The sequence below is a fragment of the Heterodontus francisci genome, chromosome 1 (genome assembly GCF_036365525.1).
Source record: "Heterodontus francisci isolate sHetFra1 chromosome 1, sHetFra1.hap1, whole genome shotgun sequence".
NCBI lineage: Eukaryota > Metazoa > Chordata > Chondrichthyes > Heterodontiformes > Heterodontidae > Heterodontus > Heterodontus francisci.
In genome coordinates, this window is record NC_090371.1 from 224,579,053 (window position 1) to 224,599,211 (window position 20,159).

General features: G+C 41.5%; 1 protein-coding gene across 6 annotated transcripts in view; it reads right to left on the minus strand.

Annotated features, from left to right (window-relative positions):
- rapgef2b (Rap guanine nucleotide exchange factor 2b) overlaps nt 1-20,159 on the minus strand; it is a 660,162-nt gene that overhangs the window by 67,323 nt on the left and 572,680 nt on the right. For 4 of the 6 annotated variants that reach the window (XM_068041792.1, XM_068041802.1, XM_068041830.1 and 1 more), the window contains 4 exons: nt 6,522-6,707; nt 6,106-6,258; nt 4,114-4,230; nt 2,154-2,385 (listed from right to left, as the gene is read on the minus strand). In XM_068041792.1, coding sequence (XP_067897893.1) covers nt 2,154-2,385; nt 4,114-4,230; nt 6,106-6,258; nt 6,522-6,707 — 688 coding nt within the window. The remainder of the gene's footprint in view (nt 1-2,153; nt 2,386-4,113; nt 4,231-6,105; nt 6,259-6,521; nt 6,708-20,159) is intronic. The other 2 variants (XM_068041811.1, XM_068041821.1) reach the window with 1 other exon arrangement.

Consider the following 20,159-nt stretch of genomic DNA (forward strand, 5'->3'; position numbering starts at 1 on the left):
TTTGTGGCAGGGTCTGAGATTGATGATTTTGGTCTTTTCAATGTTTATTTAGAGAAAACAGTGGCTGATAAAAGAGGGATGTTGGACAAGTGCTCTGAAAGCACAGATACAGAGGATGATGGGGAAGGAAAGACATGGTGATTTGAGGGTGGTGGTGGAGGTAAAAACCCAATGTCATCAGCTTTCATTTCAGCGAATGGTTTTGCCAAGAGGCGTAATAAAGATGAGAAAGAGGGATCGAGGATGGAACCATGGGGGGAATCCCAAGGTAACTGTGTCAGTGCGGAGGGGAAAAGAGAGTTCATATGCAGCGATACTCTATCTTCGATTGGAGAGGTTAACAGTGGGAACCAAGCAAGGATAGTCCACCAAGCTGGGCAACAGAGGAGAGATGGTGAGAACAACCCTGCCAAAGGCTATAAGAATGCAAGCAACATCAGGAGTGATAAGGCACCAGGGTTACAGAAAGATAATGCTGTGACTTGGATTCAGGTCATCTCAATGCTGGTTAAGGTACAGAACCTTGATTGGAAGTATTCAAATCAAGCTGAACATACATTCTTTCACATCATATTTTGGTCTGACCTTTCTTCCTCCAACAGGTCTCCACCACTGTCCAGCTGGGTGGGATTGCACTTGTCTGGTTCCATTTTTATTTATCTAACCACAGCTAGAGAATCACCTGCAAAGGCTTCTCTTCCCACTCTGGTAATTACCTCTGGTGTTGTCCAAGAATCTTGTCTTTGGCCCCCCCTGTTACTCATCTACATGCTACCCCACAGAGAGAACAGCCAAGAACTGGGCACCAGTTTTCATATGCAGGCTGACGATACCCAGCTCTACCTCACCATCCTCAACTTCTCCACTATCTCTAAATCATTTGACTGCTTTTCTGACATCCAGTACGGGATGAGTAGAAATTTCCTCCAAGTAAATATTGGAATGACCAAAGTCATTGTTTTCAGTCCCCACCACAAACTTCGTTCTCTAGTCACTGACTTCATCCCTCTACCTGGCAACAGTCTAAACCAGACTGTTCACAGCCCTGGTGTCATATCTGATCCCAAGATGAGCTTCCAACCACATATCCATGTCATCACGCTGCCCCTGCTGCTGAAACCCTCATGCCTTTGTTACCTCCAGGCTCGACTATTCCAATGCATTCCTAGCCAACCTTGCACATTCTATCCTCTGTAAACTTGACGTCACCCAAAGCTCTGGTGCCATGTCCTAACTCTCACCAAATCCTGTTCACCCATCACCCATGTGCTTGCTGACCTACATTGGTTCCCAGTTAAGTAACATCTCGATTTTAAAACTCTCATCCTTGTTTTCAAAACCCTCCATGGCCTTACCCCTCTCATCTCTGTAATCTCCTCCAGCCACACAACCTGGTTAGATCTCTGCACTCCTCTAATTCTGGCCTCTTGAGCATCCTCAAATTTAACTGTTCCACCATTGGCGGCTATCCCTTCAGCTATCTAGGACCTAAACTCTGGAATTCCTTCCTTAAACCTCTCTGCCTCTCTTTCCTCCTTTAAGATGCTCCTTAAAACCTGTGTCTTTTACCAAGCTTTTGGTCATCTGCCCACATATATATATATCCTTATTTGGCTGAAAGTTCACTTTATAACACTTCTGTGAAGCACCTTGGGACATTTTAAGTTGTTGTTGACTAAAGTAGCTATCCCTGATCTCTAAACATATAGGTAAACTACATTGAAATTACATAAATCTCATCAGAAATTAACTCATTCACTTGTACAAACATAGTTTGGTCATGTCTGCTGGGAAGATACAATGTCAGTTTCAGTATCAGACATCACAGTCACTGTTTATAACAGTGAATGTCAAAATTGGCTCCTACCCTTTATCATAAAGATAAAAGCCAGTGGTTGCTGTGCAGAAACTGCCACTGTTTACAGCGACAATGTTCCTCGTATGCTCGGCTAAAGTCTATAGTACACGACAGGCTGCACGTTTCCACTTACAGCAAACCACCTACTTAATAACCTATTCAGAAACTAAGTGACATAGAGTTAGCATTAACCTTAGACTTGAATATAGCAAACACTACAGTAGCAAATTTTCTATCATTGCAGCACTTCAAACAATAGCTAAATGTTTCAAAAGCAACAAAAATTTGCTCCAACCTTAAGCAGTATTGATCTGGGTCAACTGATCGTTTTTCCAGTCTTCTTTCCATACCCAAACCTAAATTCGAATCTACAACACTGACAGAATGTCGCTGTCGACGGTCATCATGGAGACTGACAGATACTGAGTCGAAGGAGGAATTGCTGACAATGCTGGATCGGGAGGAAATTTCACTGTGACCAGAATCTGAAAAATTATCTGCAGTAGCACTTGGTGCTAAAGCAAAACCTGGAAAATAGAAAAGATCTGAATTACTCGGTAGTCAAATTTTAGTATCAGTTACATACATGGAAGAGCTGGGGAAGAAAAATAATCTGAACTTCATTAGTATTAAAGGATAGATTCATATCCATTGTACTAATTAACTTATGCAGCAAACCTGAACTGTCATAAAATCAAAACAGATTTAGAAGAGTGGAGGAATAAAGGATCTCCACAGGTTCAAACATATCTACCTGGTTATAGAAAGCTAATCCTGGATCTAAGATAAAATGGCAGAGGTTTGAACATATAAATTCTTTCTGGTTAGCAGGGCTTTATCAAATGATTGCTAATCTTGCGTTTGGAGCATTGAGATACTGTTTTTAAAAAATGATGGTTCTGAAACATCTGCATTAGATGTATGAGCGAATGTTGCATTTTCAAATAGGTGGCAATGTAAACTTTCAACTTGAAAAGGCAAATTAAATATTGTAGTAAATTAGGAAACTACTGGGAGCCCAGCATATTAAACAATAGGAAGTACCCACTGCTATAGTTCAAAACTTAAAATTACAAAATAAATTACCCAACAATTGAAACATGTCAACATTGCTCTTTTAAGAATATTTTATTTATTTATTTTTATTTAGAAATACAGCACTGAAACAGGCCCCTATCTGCCTGAGAGTGTGATAGAAGCAGATTCAAATGGGGATTTTAAAAGAGAATTGGATAAGCACCTGAAGAGAAAAAATTTACAGAGGTATGGGGAAAGGTTGGGAGAGTGGGACTACATAATTTGCAGAGCGCCAGCATGGACATGACTGGCCGAATGGCTTTCTTCTGTACTGTAACCATTAAATTGTATGAATCATTGCACTGCTCGCAGGGACTGAATTCCGAAGGTCCTTCACACAAATAAAAAAATGACAGTAATGCACTGCCACTCAATATGTGATTTAGCTTTCAATGGGATCATTCATTGGATTTGAAATTGTTCCAAAACATTTCATGCAGTGCTCACGATTAATTAATAATTCGCACATATGGATGGTTATTTCTATTATTACTCAAGTGAATTGATGTCAATAGAGACATTGGAAATATTGCCCACTCAATCCACTGAACAATGTTTTTAAAAAAAGTTTCAGCTGCATTTTCAACACTTAGTGCAACACATGAAATGGTTATTCATTTTTCTTTTTAAGCACCACTTAATCATTTGGGAATTTTTAAAAAAATGCACATTTGAGGTGGTTACAATATGTTGCTCCTCCTCCTGATGGTGGTAGCTCAGGGCTTCTTACAAGATTGTGTTTATATCACAAATGGATTGTAAAATAAAACAAATAAATTACAAATAAATATAAAACAACTGAGTCTTCATTGTAGAAGGATAAGAACCCAGTTTTATAAAACACTGTAAAGCTTTGTATATATTATGTGACCATTTCCTATCTAATTGTCACTGCACCCAGCTGATTTTTACAATGCTCTATCACTGTTCAGCATATTCTGATTTTTAACTTTCCATTTGTTTCCCTAGTTTAGCATTTTGTTCCTCAAGTACCTATGTCAAGACTACATACTGTGATTTTTAAACTAGCAGAATTAGACTGTCATCTAGTCATACACATCTTGGCTAATTAGATTCCTGTTTTAGCATGACAGTTGGTTATGTTCTACTTGAATACCCTAAGGCTGCTGAACCCCCTCAGCCAATCTGGTACATTTTTCTTTGTATAACAACTCCACCTATCCCATAGGTCCGTGGTGTATTGTTATTCTTGTTACTGTTTTCACTTCCAAGAGAGGATGAAGAGCCTGATAGGTCCGACTGTCTGGAGCCATGAGATCTCAGCTTACTGCCACCTGACAAACAGGATGAGAAAACCAATTTAGAAATCAAATCTGACACTCACTGTATCTCCCTTGAACAGAACCAGGCTCTCATTTATCCAGACAACTTTGCAGCGGTGAAGTCAGTTTGACTAATTCAGAAGAAGCTCTTTGGGACTTTAACTAGGAATAATTAGATGGCAGAAAGCCCATTGTTTCTCTCTCCCATTAAAAAAATGCCAGAAGATTGTTTATAGTATTAAATACCATACAAAGGCTATTACTCCACACTGTTACAAAATAATTATGCCAGGTATCCTAACTGACAAATTCACAGCCATTTCCCGGCATGGGTTAAGGCCTACAGTGTTAAATGACATGCCCTCACACTGACTGTTACCTGTACACTGCCATTTAAAAAAACTGCCTTTTTTAACATTTGTCTTAAAAGTAACAGATGAAAGACACAGGTTTATTCTAACCTTTATAAAAATATGAAATAAACATTACCAAAAGAAGAGTGCTCATTTTCATAATCATGTACTCTAATAAATATCTGGAGTAAGTCTGTAGTTTTCAACAGTAATGCCTAATTACACAATAGTAAAAAATATAAGTACTGTTTTATTTTATGAGGTACAGCTGGGAAGTGGTCAGAACTCTTAAATGTGGAAAAAAGTTGTTTATCTAACTTCTTAAACATCCTGAAAGCAGGACTGGATACAGTTTTCCATTAATGTGAAAATAATTGTCTTGTGGAGATGCAGGCTAATTCCTGTTGATAATATGTTCTATGGCACTGACGAGATGATGGTTCTATTCAAGGACCTATTGAATCTTTCCATTGAGAAACACACAGACTCAACTCAAAGGTCATCTAACTCTATACTAAGACATTAGACTCAATCATGCTCTGTTAATTAGCTAAGCAGCTGTTAGTCAATGTTGCAATGGTGGCAACATATTTCAGCATTTATACTCTCCCAAGGTCACATAATTATCCAGCACAAGATCTGAGCCAACAAATAGCAACAGGAGGATAGAACTTCTTTTCCCCCAATTTACAATGGGAGTTGTTTGCCATGCTGGACAGTTGTAGTTTGAAATGGGAGTGGGGTGCAAATTTTCAAGATAAAATGTGGTCTTAGTTGACTGGAACTCTCAGACCATGACAGAGACTACGCCACAGCTCATTAGTAAATACAATGCCTTTTCATGGGTTTGGGACCCATCTTGGGATCTGGTGCATTTTCTTTCTAAGATGATACCTTTCCTTAGTGAGGTCTGAGGAGATGTAGGAGGAGACGACAATTGGGATGATGTGTTTGATATAGTATCTTCTGCCTGCTTTTTATTCCGATTTGGCAATTTAAAGTATTTCTATTGGGGGGGGGGGAAAGAGGTGGAATGGAGAAACAGCTCAATTATTATACCATTCCAATGAATTAACTTGTAAAGCAGCTGGAATCAACTGTATTAAATATTATCAGAGGCGTGTATATGGATGTTACAGTATTTTTAATACCAGAATTAATAATAGTAGGCTTACTGTAAAAAGTTAATGCAAAATAGCTTTGCCATTTGTCAGTACAGCCGTATTTATTAGCATACTCTATTATGAGGAGCTCCTTTCTATTTCGAGCAAGATCGGCATTGGGCTGCTTAAAACTGGCAACCACCACACATCTCCCACTACATGATAAGTGCACACAACATAAATAGCCACTAGAGGATAGCAATGCGACAGATTTGGGCAAGTAGGCTAAGAGACTAAAAATATGGTCTTAGTTGACTGGAACTCTCAGACCATGACAGAGACTATGCCACAGCTCATTAGTAAATACAATGCCTTTTCATGGGTTTGGGACCCATCTTGGGATCTGGTGCATTTTCTTTCTAAGATGCTACCTTTCCTTGGTGAGGTCTGAGGAGATGTAGGAGGAGACGACAACTGGGATGATGTGTTTGATATAGTATCTTCTGCCTGCTTTTTATTCCGATCCAAATTTGCTTCTTCAGACAAAGACAGAATTTTCTTCAAAGCTTGAGGAGAATGTGTACCTGAAGGACAGAAATTAAAGTAGTAATGCAGTTAAGGTAACCCTTTTTTTCATTTCAACACATACAAAGCGAAATAATGCTGAACAAACATACAATTATAAAGAACAGGTATTGGAATTTACAAGTCTTTGGAACAAAAACACTTGCTATTGTATTGAAATGGCTCTTCAGAAAAGTTATTTTTCATGCACATTTTGTGGTAGGGAAATAGCAAACCTCAGTTCAAAAGCAGAGCAGCAAATTATTTTTTAAAATGTTATTACCAAATGGAGGGAGGTCTTTAACTTGCACTTTCTTGCGTGATGGATACAGAGATACAGTTGGGACTTGGAGGGCTGGATTTACTTTCTGCTGTTGTTGCTGCTTCTGATGCTGCACTCCTGATCTTGGAGCAATTGGAGACGTATCTGAAAGTTTCCCTACTTTCTTTTCACCTGTGCTTTTGGGTACTAAATGTCAATGAAGAAAAAAAATTACATATGTACAGATTACATTGAAAATGCAAGATCCCAACTTACAATTTTTAAATCACTTAATTTGCTAGCACTTCTAAAGACATGTATTTCTTGGAATGGGGGAAACGTCTCAATTCGGTTCACTTTCAAACATTTTGGTATTGCTTGATTTTTCTTCTACTTGTGGTCCCTGCTTTTCTTGATTTCAGAAGTGAAATAAGATATAGTGAAACAATGTCACCATACTACAGGTCGAGGGAAGGCGGTGGCGTAGTGGTAATGTCACTAGCCTAATAATCCAGAGCCCAGGCTAATGCTCTGGAGGAAAGGGTTCGAATCCCACCATGGCAAATGGTGAAATTTGAATTCAATTAATAAATCTGGAATTAAAAAACTAATCTAACGATGACCATGAAACCATCGTTGTTTGTTGTAATAACCCATCTGGTTCACTAATGTCCTTTAGGGAAGGAAATCTGCCTACATGTGACTCCAGACCCACAGCAATGTGGTTCACTCTTAAAGGGCCGAGCAAGCCACTCAGTTCAAAGGCAATTAGGGATGGGCAATAAATGTTGGCCTAGTCAGCGATGCCCACAAACGAATAAATAAAAAAATCACAAGACACAGCTTTTAAAACACAAAAGTTGCCCTGCAGTTTTACAAGTTGTGTGAGAAGGAATAAACAAAAGAAAGGTTGAAAAACTTTTTCTTCCACCTGAAGTGGAATAAGAACAATTTAGCTCTAAGTTTTACTTTTTAAAATACTATTCAGACTAATACAATGAACTGCAGCACCAGTAAGCTGTACTGGAGTGACCTCTTCATTCCAGCCATGTACTTTCTCCAGAGTGAGGACCTGAGCAGAAGGTGAAGACTATTTTATAACTCAGTGAATAACCTAGTCTCCATACTTTTCATTTTACATCAAATATATATAAAATAGTGCACATCACATATGCCTATGTCCTTGCATTTTGAGTATCACAGCTTTTTAAAGCATACAACTTGCATCTGATTGGTTTAACATTTAAATATTTACTTTTTTAAAAATCTGCAAAGCTATACATAAAAATATGTCCAAGGAATAATTTATTTTAAGCTTATATCTTGCACACTTATGTTTAGACTTATTTTTGCTAGGATGTGTTTTCTTTTTTATATTTGCTGCACCTTTTTCTGTGCTGACTGTTGACTTTTTTGGCCTACCCTTTTTCATGTCCAATTGACTCCCATGTGCGTTGCCATGGGAGTCTTACATCCAGCGAGAATCCATCACAGTTAAAAGATTACACTTCAAAAGTGCCAAAAATATTTTTAAATAAGAAGAAAACTAGCCACATCCTGCTGTTTTCTTTCCCGAACGGGGCCAACCCCCAATGCAAGAATCAGGAATTTACAAGCTCAGTCAATTTTAAGTAACTGCCACCAACAATTAGCCTCTAATTGATCTGAGGATGTGCCTACTCCAAACTCTTTCCCAGAGGGCTTGTCTGAGCAGAGCCCTTAAAAGGCCCCATTTAAGAGCCTACACATTACAGTATCTCAGTCCTTGGACAATCCATAAGCACCACCACAGAAAATCAGTAGGTAATTGTTAAAAATAATGAATAATGGACTGTGTATTTCACTGCTTTGTGAAGTCATTATATGTGTCAACTGTCTCCAGTTCTCATGGCAGCAAATGTTGCTGAGTACAGCCATAGAATTCACTAAAAGTACGGATTTATACTGTTTAAAATATACATATTCTGGTGGATGCTACTGGTTTAAAGGAAATAGAGCTTTAAATCACTATTTACAGCCAAATGGTATGGGAAATTGCTTTGCAGTCAAATGAATAGAAATAAAAATCAGATACCTGAAAATTATTGACACAAGCCAAACTTTACCAAGGGCTACTTTTTCCAACTCAGTCCCAATACGTATTTTTGTTATACCCATGACTGGTTATAATCTTTACATCAAATAAAGGTTTCAATTTACACAGTCACTACGCCTATTTCGTCCATGGAAGTAAGCAGTCTTCCTTTTTGTGTGCATTATTCAGCCGTCATATAACAATTTGTTAAAAAAAAATTATGTGTTTCTTGCAAAATAAAATCACTTTTTCAGTTCAACAAACTCTTAATCCAGTTGGCTCAAGAATTAATGAGGACATGTATTGCTAATCCAAGTAACTCGTTTTTTTTCCTCTTTGCAATTCACATTTATGGACACAGATGAAACACATTTTTACTTTACTGCATGATCCCATTTGAAATATTGAACACACTTCTCCATGATTTAAGACATGTTACCCAGTCCCTTAGGTTTTCAGTTTACCAATTTAAACACCATCAACACTGTATAAAATACTCAAATGTGTTTCTGTTTAATTTTTTTTTTAATATAAATTCCATGGCTGAAACCAAATACCAGACAATTTATGCAGCTGTATTAGAAGAGTCAATGAATCTGTTCAGTAGGCATTATCTTAACCATTTAACTAACAAATAAAAGAGACATGGAGCTTTTAACAAGCAGTTTTGGCAGTACAGCATCCACAATTACAATGTAATCAATCTGTCTCTTTATTACTTGTTAATTGTAATGCTTACCAAAAAGAGTAAAATAATTAACAAAACGGTTAGTGTAACCATATTCACAACCCACAAATGTAATTACATTGGATAGTTTCTACAGTTGCATCGACTCACCAATTTAAAAAAGTATCACTACCAGGGCCCTTTTAAAAAAAACTTTTTATCTGCAGGCACTATAAGCATTTTGTTGAAATAGTCAAAGGATCTGACTTGAAATTGTTGAACTTGCACATGTAAATGAGATTATCGCTGTTGAAGTACTACTTCATGAATAATCAATGCTGAGTAGATGATAAAACATGGAACAAGAAAAGGTCATATGCCTCAGCACAGCCATTCCTTTCACAAACCATGTAAAATCTGCTCTACTGTGGATGCAATCAACTCACGCAGTCTCCTGAAAGGAAGTTTCTTCCCGTCATCCAAGGGATGATCCAAGACCTCTGAAATTTTACAGTCTATATTATACACTACAAGTGTATTACCTTTGTAGGTATGGCACCACCAAAGGCACGGTAGCTCAGGGAGCCATCACGCTGCTATTTGATTATCTCTATTTGAACTTATCTTTACAACTGTCAATTGTTTTTCCTAGCCATATTTGTCCATAAGGTGCTAATCAACACAACATTGTCACGGACTCTATTTCACATACAAAAGCAAAATACTGTGGATGCTGGAAATCTGAAATTAAAAACATAAAATGCTGGAAATACTCAGCAGGTCAGGCAGCATCTGTGGAGAGAGAAACAGAATTAACGTTTCAGGTCTGCGGCCTTTCACCAGAATGGGAAAAGTTAGAAATGTAATAGGTTTTCAGCACGTGAAAGGGGGAAGGGTGGGAGAAAGAACAAAAGGGAAGGTCTGTGATAGGGTGGAAGATGGAGAGATTAAATGACAAAAGGTTTCATGGTGCAAGGCCAAAGGGAATGCTAAAGGGACAAGTAAAGAAACAAAAGATGTGTCTAGAGGAGGTGCGAAGGTGCAGGAGCCTGAAGAGCTGCCGTCGGAAAGCAAAAAAAGGGAAACGAGAGCAACAAGAAAAAACAAACAAACCTGCAAAGCAAGACAAAACAAAATCAGAGTAGAGGTTCCAATCTAAAATTGTTGAACTCAATGTTGAGTCCAGGAGGCTGTAAAGTGCCCAGTCTAAAGATGAGATGCTGTTCCTCGAGCTTTTGTTGACCTTCATTGGAACACTGTAGCAGGCCAAGGACAGAAAGGTCAGAGTGGGAGCAGGGTAAAAATTTAAATGACAGGCGATAGGAAGCTGAGAGAGTCATGCTTATGGACTGAACGGAGTTGTTCTGCAAAACGGTCACCCAGTCTGCATTTAGTCTCCCCAATGTAGAGAACATCACATTGTGAACAGCAAATACAATAAACTAAATTGAAAGTAGTACAAGTAAATTGCTGTTTTATCTGGAAGGAGTGTTTGGAGCTTTGAATGGTGGGGTTAAGGGGTAGCTTTGCATCTCCTGCATTTGCATGGAAAGATGCTGTAGGAAAGGCAGGAGTGTTGCAAGTGATTGAGCAGTGGACCGGGATGTCATGGAGGGAATGGTCCCTTTGGAATGCTGAAAGTGGAAGGGAAGATGTGTTTGGTGGTGGCATGACGCTGAAGGTGGCGGAAATGGCGAAGGATGACCAGTTGAATATGGAAGTTGGTGGGGTGGAAAATGAGGATCTTGGTTCTGAGAGGAAGGGGAAGGGATAAGAGAAGTGCATGAGACAGAACAGACACATTTGAGGGCCCTGTCAACCATACTGAAGGGGAATCATCGGCGGAGGAGGAAAGGAAGACATATTGGAAGCACTAGCGTGGGAGATTGAATCGTCCGAATAGATGCAACAGAGACGGAGGAACTGGGGGAATGGAATACAGTCCTTACAGGAAGCGGGGTGTGAGGGAGCATAGTCAAGGCAGCTGGGGGAGTCAGTGGGCTTATAGTGAATATTCATTGATAGTCTATCTCCAGAAATGGAGACAGAGAAGTCAAAGAAGGGAAGAGTCATAGATTGACCAGATGAAGGCAAGAGAAGAATGGAAACTGGAAGCAAAGTCGATGAAATTTTCCACATATCCTTTATGGGTGTGTTCATGTGGTCGAGAGAGAAAATGAGAGCGTGAGAAGAAAATGAACAGAATTAAAACTTTTTAATTTTATATCTGTTCTCTATTTCTGTGTTCACAAAATAATTTGGATTTACAAAGCACCTTTAATGTCAACAAAATGTTCCAGAGCACTCAGAGGCACAATAAAATCAAAATGGATGCTCAGCCAAAGGAGATGTTACAAGGGATGACCAAATGCTTGGTTATAGTACTGGGTTTAGAGGAGCATCTTTAAGGAGGAAATGCAGGTGGAGCGCTTTAGAGAAGAAATTCCAGAGCATCATGCCTTGACGCTGAAATTGTGGCTGTCAATGGTGGGAAGTGGGGGAAAGGCCACAGGGCCAAATTAACAGGAATGGAGCAAAGTTTAGTTCTGGAGAATGATATAGCGATAGGAAGGTAGCATTCAGATGAAAGTTTTCCACCCGGATGAGATCGGTGTCCTAGCAGAAAGGGCAAATAGGGATATGGCAAAGGCTTTAAACTAGTAAAATGGGAGGAGAGACCTACATGAAACATAAGCAGCCTAAATGCAAACAAAATAGGGAAGAGGAGCATAGGAAAGAATTAAGTAAGGGAAGGGAACATATAGAGTTACAGAACAGGAGACTTAAAAAGATGGTTCAACATAAAGTGAGAGTAAATCCTATTAATACTGAGTTAAAATGTCTGGACAGCAATGCACAGTGTCTGTAATAAAAGAGGGAGCTGGAGGCAAAGATGTGTTGGGAGGAACCAGACATATTCGGGATTACTGAGATATGGCGACAGAAAAATTGGGACTGACAATTAAATATTGCGGGGTATAACATATTTAGAAAAGATAGAGAGAGAAAAAGGGGAAGTGGAGTAGCTGTATTTAATAGGGATAACATAATGGTAATAGAAAGAAAGAGGACACAGCTATCAGCAAGACAAAAATATAATCCAGATGGATAGGGATAAAAGATAATAAAGGAACAATCACACTAATAGGGGTTGTTACTGACCATCTAATAGTGGAAGGGAGGTGGAGGAAGAAAAATGCAGACAAATTAGGGAATTGAGTAAAAAAACATAGAATAATCATCATGGGGGATTTGAACTACTCCAATATTAATTGGCTAGAAGAGGTAGGTAAATGGGATGAGTGAATGGAGTTCCTAAAATGTTTAGAGGAGTACTTTCAAACCAAATATGTAAAAATCCCAACAGGAAATAATTGATAATGGATCTAGTAATGGGGAAATGAAATAGAGCAGATAAGAGAAGTAAAAGTAGGGGGCACATCTAGCCAATAGTGACCATAATATAATATGCTTTAAGATGATAACAGAGAAGGACATAAGTATAACAAAAAAGCATGTAAAAAGGGAATGTATTGAAATAAACTAATCAAACTCAAAAGAGGATGAAGCCCTGGTCCAGATGGATTGCATCCACACATTTTAAAAGAATGCAGGGAAGAGATAGCAGAGACATTACTACATATATTTAATAATAATTTAATAAAAGGTGTAATGCCAGAGGACTAGCAGATAGTATATTTAAGAAGGGGGCCAGAACATGCCCAGGGAATTCTAGACCAGTCAGCTTAATATCTGTGATAGGAAAAATAATGGAATCCCTACTAAAGGAGAGAATAGAAGAACAGCTAGAAAAGAAAAATATAGAATGAATATTCAGCATGGATTTCAATAGGGAAAAATCTTGCTTGATCAACTTTATTGAATTTTTTCAGGAGGTAACAGAGAGAGTAGACAATGGTAATGCAGTAAATGTAATTTATCTGGATTTTCAAAGGCCTTTGATAAGGTGCCCCATAAAAGACTAACTGAACACTTCTCACATCTCGGCAGCTGCCTTTTCTCAAAAGGTCACCATCGAAGTGGAGATCCAGCACAGAGTCTGTGGGTCTTTGACAACAAAGATCTCCAAAAGAGGAAAAAGGCTTTAGTCTACAACGCTATTGTTGTCACCACCCTCTATATGGCAGTGAGACTTGGGTAACCTACCAAAGGCACCTTGGATGCTGAAGAATTTGTACCAGAAGTGTCTCTATAGGATGCTCAACGTCAATTGGGAAGACAGTCAAAGAAACTCCAGAATCCTCACTGAAGCCAATTCCTCCAGCATCGCAACCATGATTATGCAAAATCAGCTCCACTGGTCTGGGCACAGCATCCGCATACCAAATAATCAGCTTCAGAAACAGATCCTCTACTCACAACTTAAGGATGGCACCCAAACTCAAGGACGACAAAGAAAACTTTTCAAGGACACTCTGAAGATCTCACTGAGAAAGGGTCAGACTGACAATGGTGCATGGCAGGAACTAACCACAAACCGCACCATATGGCAGTGCCTCATCCAACAAGCCGCAACACTGTCGGAAACTGACTGCATAAACTCTATGGTGGAGAAACGATAGAAGTGGAAGGAAAGAGAGCAGAACCCTGGCTTGAGATCCTCCCTCCCTCAGAGCAACCCTTGCCCTCTACTGAGGAAGACTGCAACAAATTACAGAATGACATTGATAAACTTGCAGAATGGGCAAATGAAGTTCAACACAGATAAATATGAGGAAGAACATTTGGTAGGAAGAATAGGGAGGTCACTTATTACTTGGAAGGTGCGAGTCTAGGTAGCATAGAATAACAAAGGGATCTCGGAGTACAAATACATCAATCACTAAAAGATGTGGCACAGGTTAGCAAGGCCATTAAAAAAAAGCAAACCAAGCACTAGGCTTTATTTCTAGAGGGACAGAATTGAAAAGTAGGGAAGTTTTGCTAAACCTGTATGGAACCTTGGTTAGACCACACTTAAGGGCTGAATTTTATGGGCCGCCCGAGACGGGTTCGGAGGTGGGGGGAGGGGGCCTATAGAATTGCAACAGGAGATAGGGAGCAGGGGGTGGAGGGCCTGTCGCCTCCCCGTCACATGCAATTCTGTAGGGGGTAGCATAGGCTGACGACAGCCTTCCCGCTCAGAGGCCAACTGAGGCCCTTAGGTAGCCTCTTCCTGCTGCCGCTTGGATTTCACAAGTGATGGGGGGGCGGGGGGGGATGGGGGGAGGTCACCCAGTCAAACAGGGCCTCCTCCATGGCCAATCTGTAGCCCAGCCCACGGAGGGCCCCTGCAACTTCCTGAACACCCCCCACCCCCACCTGTATTTAATGCCCACCCTCCCATACCCCTCGTAAAGGCCTTCCGGACTGGCCCTGGCAACCCTGCCTCACGTATCTTGGATCCAGGCTCCAATGCTGGGCCTGGGTTCAAGGCCTCTGTAGTACCAGCAGTAGCCACTGCTCCTGGTGGCACTGCTGATGGGCTGCCAGCCCTGTGATTGGCCGGCACCTCTTGGAGACGGGATTCCCGTCTTTAAAGGGACAGGGATCCGGCCGCCAGGCTGTTAATTGGCCCGACAGCATTGAATCGCTCCTGGGGAGTTCCAGCTGGCCGAGTCAGGGCTCCCCCCACCATTTCTGCCCGGCGCTGGGAGCCCCACTGTGGCATAAAATCCAGCCCTTAGCATACTGTGTACAATTCAGGTCGCCATATTACAAAAAGGATATAGAGGTACTGGAAAGAGTGCAGAGAAGATTTACAAAGATGATACCAGAAATGCATGGGCATGCATATCAGGAAAGGATGAATAGGCTGGGTCGCTTTTTTCTTGAAAAAAGACTGAAAGGTGACCTAATCAAGATCTTTAAAATTATGAAAGGTTTTGATAGAGTGGATACAGGGAGAATGTTTCCACTTGTGGGGAAGAGCTAACCAGAGGCCATCACAGAATAACAGAATAATACAGTGCAGAAGAGGCCCTTCGGCCCATCGAGTCTGCACCGATGCATTAGAACACCTGACCTGTCTACCTAATCCCATTTGCCAGCACTTGGCCCATAGCCTTGAATGTTATGTTATGACGTGCCAAGTGCTCATCCAGGTACTTTTTAAAGGATGTGAGACAACCTGCCTCTACCACCCTCCCAGGCAGGGCATTCCAGACCATCATCACCCTCAGGGTAAAAATGTTCTTCCTCAAATCCCCCTTAAACCTCCCGCTCCTCACCTTAAACTTGTGACCCCTCGTAACTGACCCTTCAACTAAGGCGAACAGCTTCTCCCTATCCACCCTATCCATGCCCCTCATAATCTTGTACACCTCGATCAGGTCACCCCTCAGTCTTCAATGCTCCAGTGAAAACAACCCAAGCCTATCCAACCTCTCTTCATAGCTTAAATGTCCCATCCCAGGCAACATCCTGGTGAATTGCCTCTGCACCCCCTCCAATGCAATCACATCCTTCCTATAATGTGGCGACCAGAATTGCACACCGTACTCCAGCTGTGGCCTTACTAAAGTTCTGTACAACTCCAACATGACCTCCCTGCTTTTGTAATCTATGCCTCGATTGATAAAAGCAAGTGTCCCATATGCCTTTTTCACCACCCTATTAACCTGCCCTTCTGCCTTCAGAGATCTATGGACAAACACGCCAAGGTCCCTTTGTTCCTCGGAACTTCCCAGTGTCAGGCCATTCATTGAATACTTCTGTGTCACATTAATCCTTCCAAAGTGTATCACCTCACACTTTCCAGCGTTAAATTCCATCTGCCACTTTTCTGCCCATTTGACCATCCCGTCTATATCTTCCTGTAACCCAAGACACTCCACCTCACTGTTAACCACTCGGCCAATCTTTGTGACATCCGCAAACTCACTGATCCTACCCCCCACACAGTCATCTATGTCGTTTATATAAATGACAAACAATAGGGGATCCAGCACAGATCCCTGTGGTACGCCACTGGACGCTGGCGTCCAGTCACTAAAACAGCCATCTGTCATCACTCTCTGTCTCCTACAGCTAAGCCAATTTTGAATCCTCCTTATCAAGTTACCTTGTATCCCATGTACATTTGCTTTCTTGATAAGTCTCCCATGTGGAACCTTGTCAAAGGCTTTGCTGAAATCCATGTAAACTACATCAACTGCACTACCCTCATCTACACACCTGGTCACATGCTCAAAAAATTCAATCAAATTTGTTAAGCATGACCTCCCTCTGACAAAGCCATGCTGACTATTCCTAATCAAATTTTGCCTCTCCAAGTGGAGATAGATTCTCTCCTTCAGAATTTTCTCCAATAATTTCCTTAACACTGACGTGAGACTCACTGGTCTGTAGTTCCCTGGCTTATCTCTACAACCTTTCTTAAATAGTGGGACCACATTAGCTGTTCTCCAGTCCTCTGGCACCTCCCCCGTGGCCAGAGAGGCATTAAAAATTAGGGTCAGAGCCCCTGCAATCTCCGCCCTCGCCTTCAACAGCATGCTGGGACACAAATCGTCCGGACCTGGAGATTTGTCCACTTTTAAGCCTTCCAAAACCTCCAATACCTTGTCATTCCCTATGACAATTTGCTCAAGAACATCTCTCTCTAAGTTCCATATCTACATCCTCTTTCTCTTGGTTGAAGACAGATGTGAAGCATTCGTTCAACACCCTACCAATGTCCTCTGGCTCCACCCACAAATTTCCCCCTTGGTCCCTAACGGGTCCTACTCTTTCCCTGGTTATCCTCTTCCCATTGATATACTTATGGAATATCTTGGGATTTTCCCTACTCTTACCAGCCAGAGCTTTCTCATATCCCCTCTTTGCTCTCCTAATTGCTTTCTTAAGCTCCATCCTACACTTTCTGTACTCCACTAATGCTTCCATTGATTTGCTCTCCTTGTATTTGCTAAAAGCCTCTCTTTTCCTTCTCATCGTACCCTGAATGTTTCTGGTTATCCGTGGTTCTCTGAGCTTGTTGCTCCTACCTATTACCCTAGAGGGAACATGTTGGGCCTGCACCCTCCCCATTTCCTTTTTGAATGCCCCCACTGCTCTTCTGTAGATTTCCCGACAAGTAACTCTTTCCAGTCTACCGTGGCCAGATCCTGCCTTATTTTACTAAAATTCGCTCTACCCCAATCCAAAACCTTTTTTTGAAACTTGTCTATTTCTTTCTCCATAACAAGATTAAATTGTACCATGTTGTGGTCGCTATCACCAAAATGCTCCCCCACCAACACATCAACCACCTGTCCGGCTTCATTCCCCACAATTAGGTCCAGCACTGCACCCTCCCTTGTTGGATCCTCTACATATTGAGCTAAAAAGTTCTCCTGTATACATTTTAAGAACTCCACTCCATCTAAGCCCTTAACACGATGACTATCCCAATTAATCTTGGGAAAGTTGAAATCAGCTAATATAATTACCCTATTATTTTTACACACCTCTGCAAATTGCGCACATATTTGTTCCTCAATTTCCCGCTGACTATCTGGGGGTCTATAATAAACACCTAGCAATGGGGCTGTCCCTTTTTTTATTCCTAAACTCTACCCATAAAGCTTCATTTGATGCCCCCTCCAAGATATCATCTCTCCTTAGTGCAGTAACTGACTCCTTAACTAATATTGCAATGCCCCCTCCTCTTTTACCCCCTCCTCTGTCTCGCCTGAAGATTCTATATCCCGGCAGCTGCCAATCCTGCCCCTCCCTCAACCATGTCTCCGTGATGGCTACTATATCACAATTCCACGTGTCAATCATTGCCCTTAACTCATCCGTTTTACCTGCAATACTCCTGGCATTAAAGTAGAGGCCTTCCATCCTGGTCTTACTCCCTTGAAACTTACTTCCACTGTATTCCCTCTGCCTTTTTCGCTTTCCTGTGTTTAGCTGTGTCCCTATTCTGCTAGGAGTCTGCATCCCCTCTCCCTGCCAAATTAGTTTAAACTCCTCCCAACAACACTAGCAAAACCGCCAGCAAGGATGTTAGTCCCCCTCTGGTTCAAATGTAGACCGTCCCGCTTGCACAGGTCTCACCTTCCCCAGAAACTGTCCCAGTGGTCCAGGAATCTAAAACCCTCCCTCCTGCACCAACTCTTAAGCCACGCATTCATCTGTGCTATTCTCCTATTTCTATACTCGCTAGCACGTGGCACTGGGAGTAATCCAGAGATTACAATCCAAGAGGTCTTGCTTTTTAGTCTACTGCCTAACTCCCTGAATTCTTGATGCAAGACCTCATCCCTCTTTCTACCTATGTAATTGGTACCAACATGTACCATGACCTCTGCCTTATAACCCTCCCCTTTCAGGATGCCCTGCAGCCAGTGACATCCCGGACCCTGGCACCAGGGAGGCAACACACCATCCTGGAGTCACGTTGATGGCCACAGTAGCGCCTATCTGTTCCCCTGACTATAGAATCCCCGATTACTACTGCTCTTCCTCTCTTTCCCCCTTCCTGTGCCTCTCTTTCCCCCTTCCTTCCCCCCCTTGGCCGCTTGCGGTGCCAGAAGCTTGGCTCTGTCCGCACTCCCTGGAGGAACCAGCTTCATCAGCCTCCAAAATGGAATACCGATTTGCAAGTGGGACCCCAGTGGACTCCTGAACTACCTGCCTGATTCTCTTGGACTGCCTGGTGGTCACCCATTCCCTTCCTTCAAGTCCCTTCAGCTGTGGTGTGACCACCTCCCTATATGTGCTATCCACAATGCTCTTAGACACGCAGATGCTCCACAGTGTTTCCAGCCGCCGTTCCAGCTCTGAAACCCGAGCTTCCAGGAGCTGCAGCTGGACACACTTCCTGCACACATACTGGTCCCGGGGACTGGAAATGTTTCCGGATTCCCACATGCAGCAAGAGGAGCAAGCCACGGCTTCAAGCTCTCCTGCCATGACTAAACCCTTCAAATGTAAAACTTTAGAAGACTATTATAATAAAAAAATAAATCAACGAAGTCTTGCGAAAACAATGACTTACAATTCAATCCACTTTGAAAAATACCCACCAGGACTTACTCATCAGTCAGCTGTCCTCTGTGGTAACTCTTGCCTCCCCTCACGCTCTTTGAGGACAGGTAGGAAATGAAAGGAGCTCCGAACTCCCTCAGTCACAAAACTCCCACTTTGAAAAATACCCACCAGGACTTACTTACCAGTCAGCTGTGCTCTTTGGAGACTCTCAGCTCCCCTCACTCTGAGGACAGGTAGGAAATGAAAGGAGCTCCTCACTGAACTTCCTCAGTCACCAAACTTCCACTTTAACACTCTACTGCAACCCAAGTCAGCACTCCAGCACAAATAAGGTTAGCACTGTAAGATGGCCCACTTTTATACTGACTGACTCTAGCCACTGAAAACTGGTTTAACCCAATTCTCTAATTAATAAGGTGCAGCTGCAAGCAGAGCCTGAGTGAACTCTGTTTAAAACTGGTCTAAAACTCACCTTCTCCAACCGTAACAGCAACTGTTAAGTTAATCTGCTAAATAAAAGACAGACTAGACTTAAGATAAAATTAACCCTTAATTATCCTCAGTCACCAAACTTCCACTTTAACACTCTAATGCAATCCAAGTCAGCACTCCAGTGCAAAAACCAATATAAGATAGTCACCAAGAAATCAAATAGGGAATTCAAAAGAAACTTCTTTACCCAAAGTGTGGTGAGAATGTTGAACTCGCTAACACAAGGAGTGGTTGAAGTGAATAGTATAGATATATTTAAGGGAAAGCTAGACAAGTATATGAGAAAGCAGGGAATAGAGGGTTATGATGATAGATTTAGATGAGGAAAGATGGGAGGAGGTATGAGTGGAGCATAAATGCTGACATGGACTGATTGGGCCAAATCGCCTGTTTCTGCGCTGTATATCCTATGTATGATATCCTATGTATGTAAATTGGAGGCGTG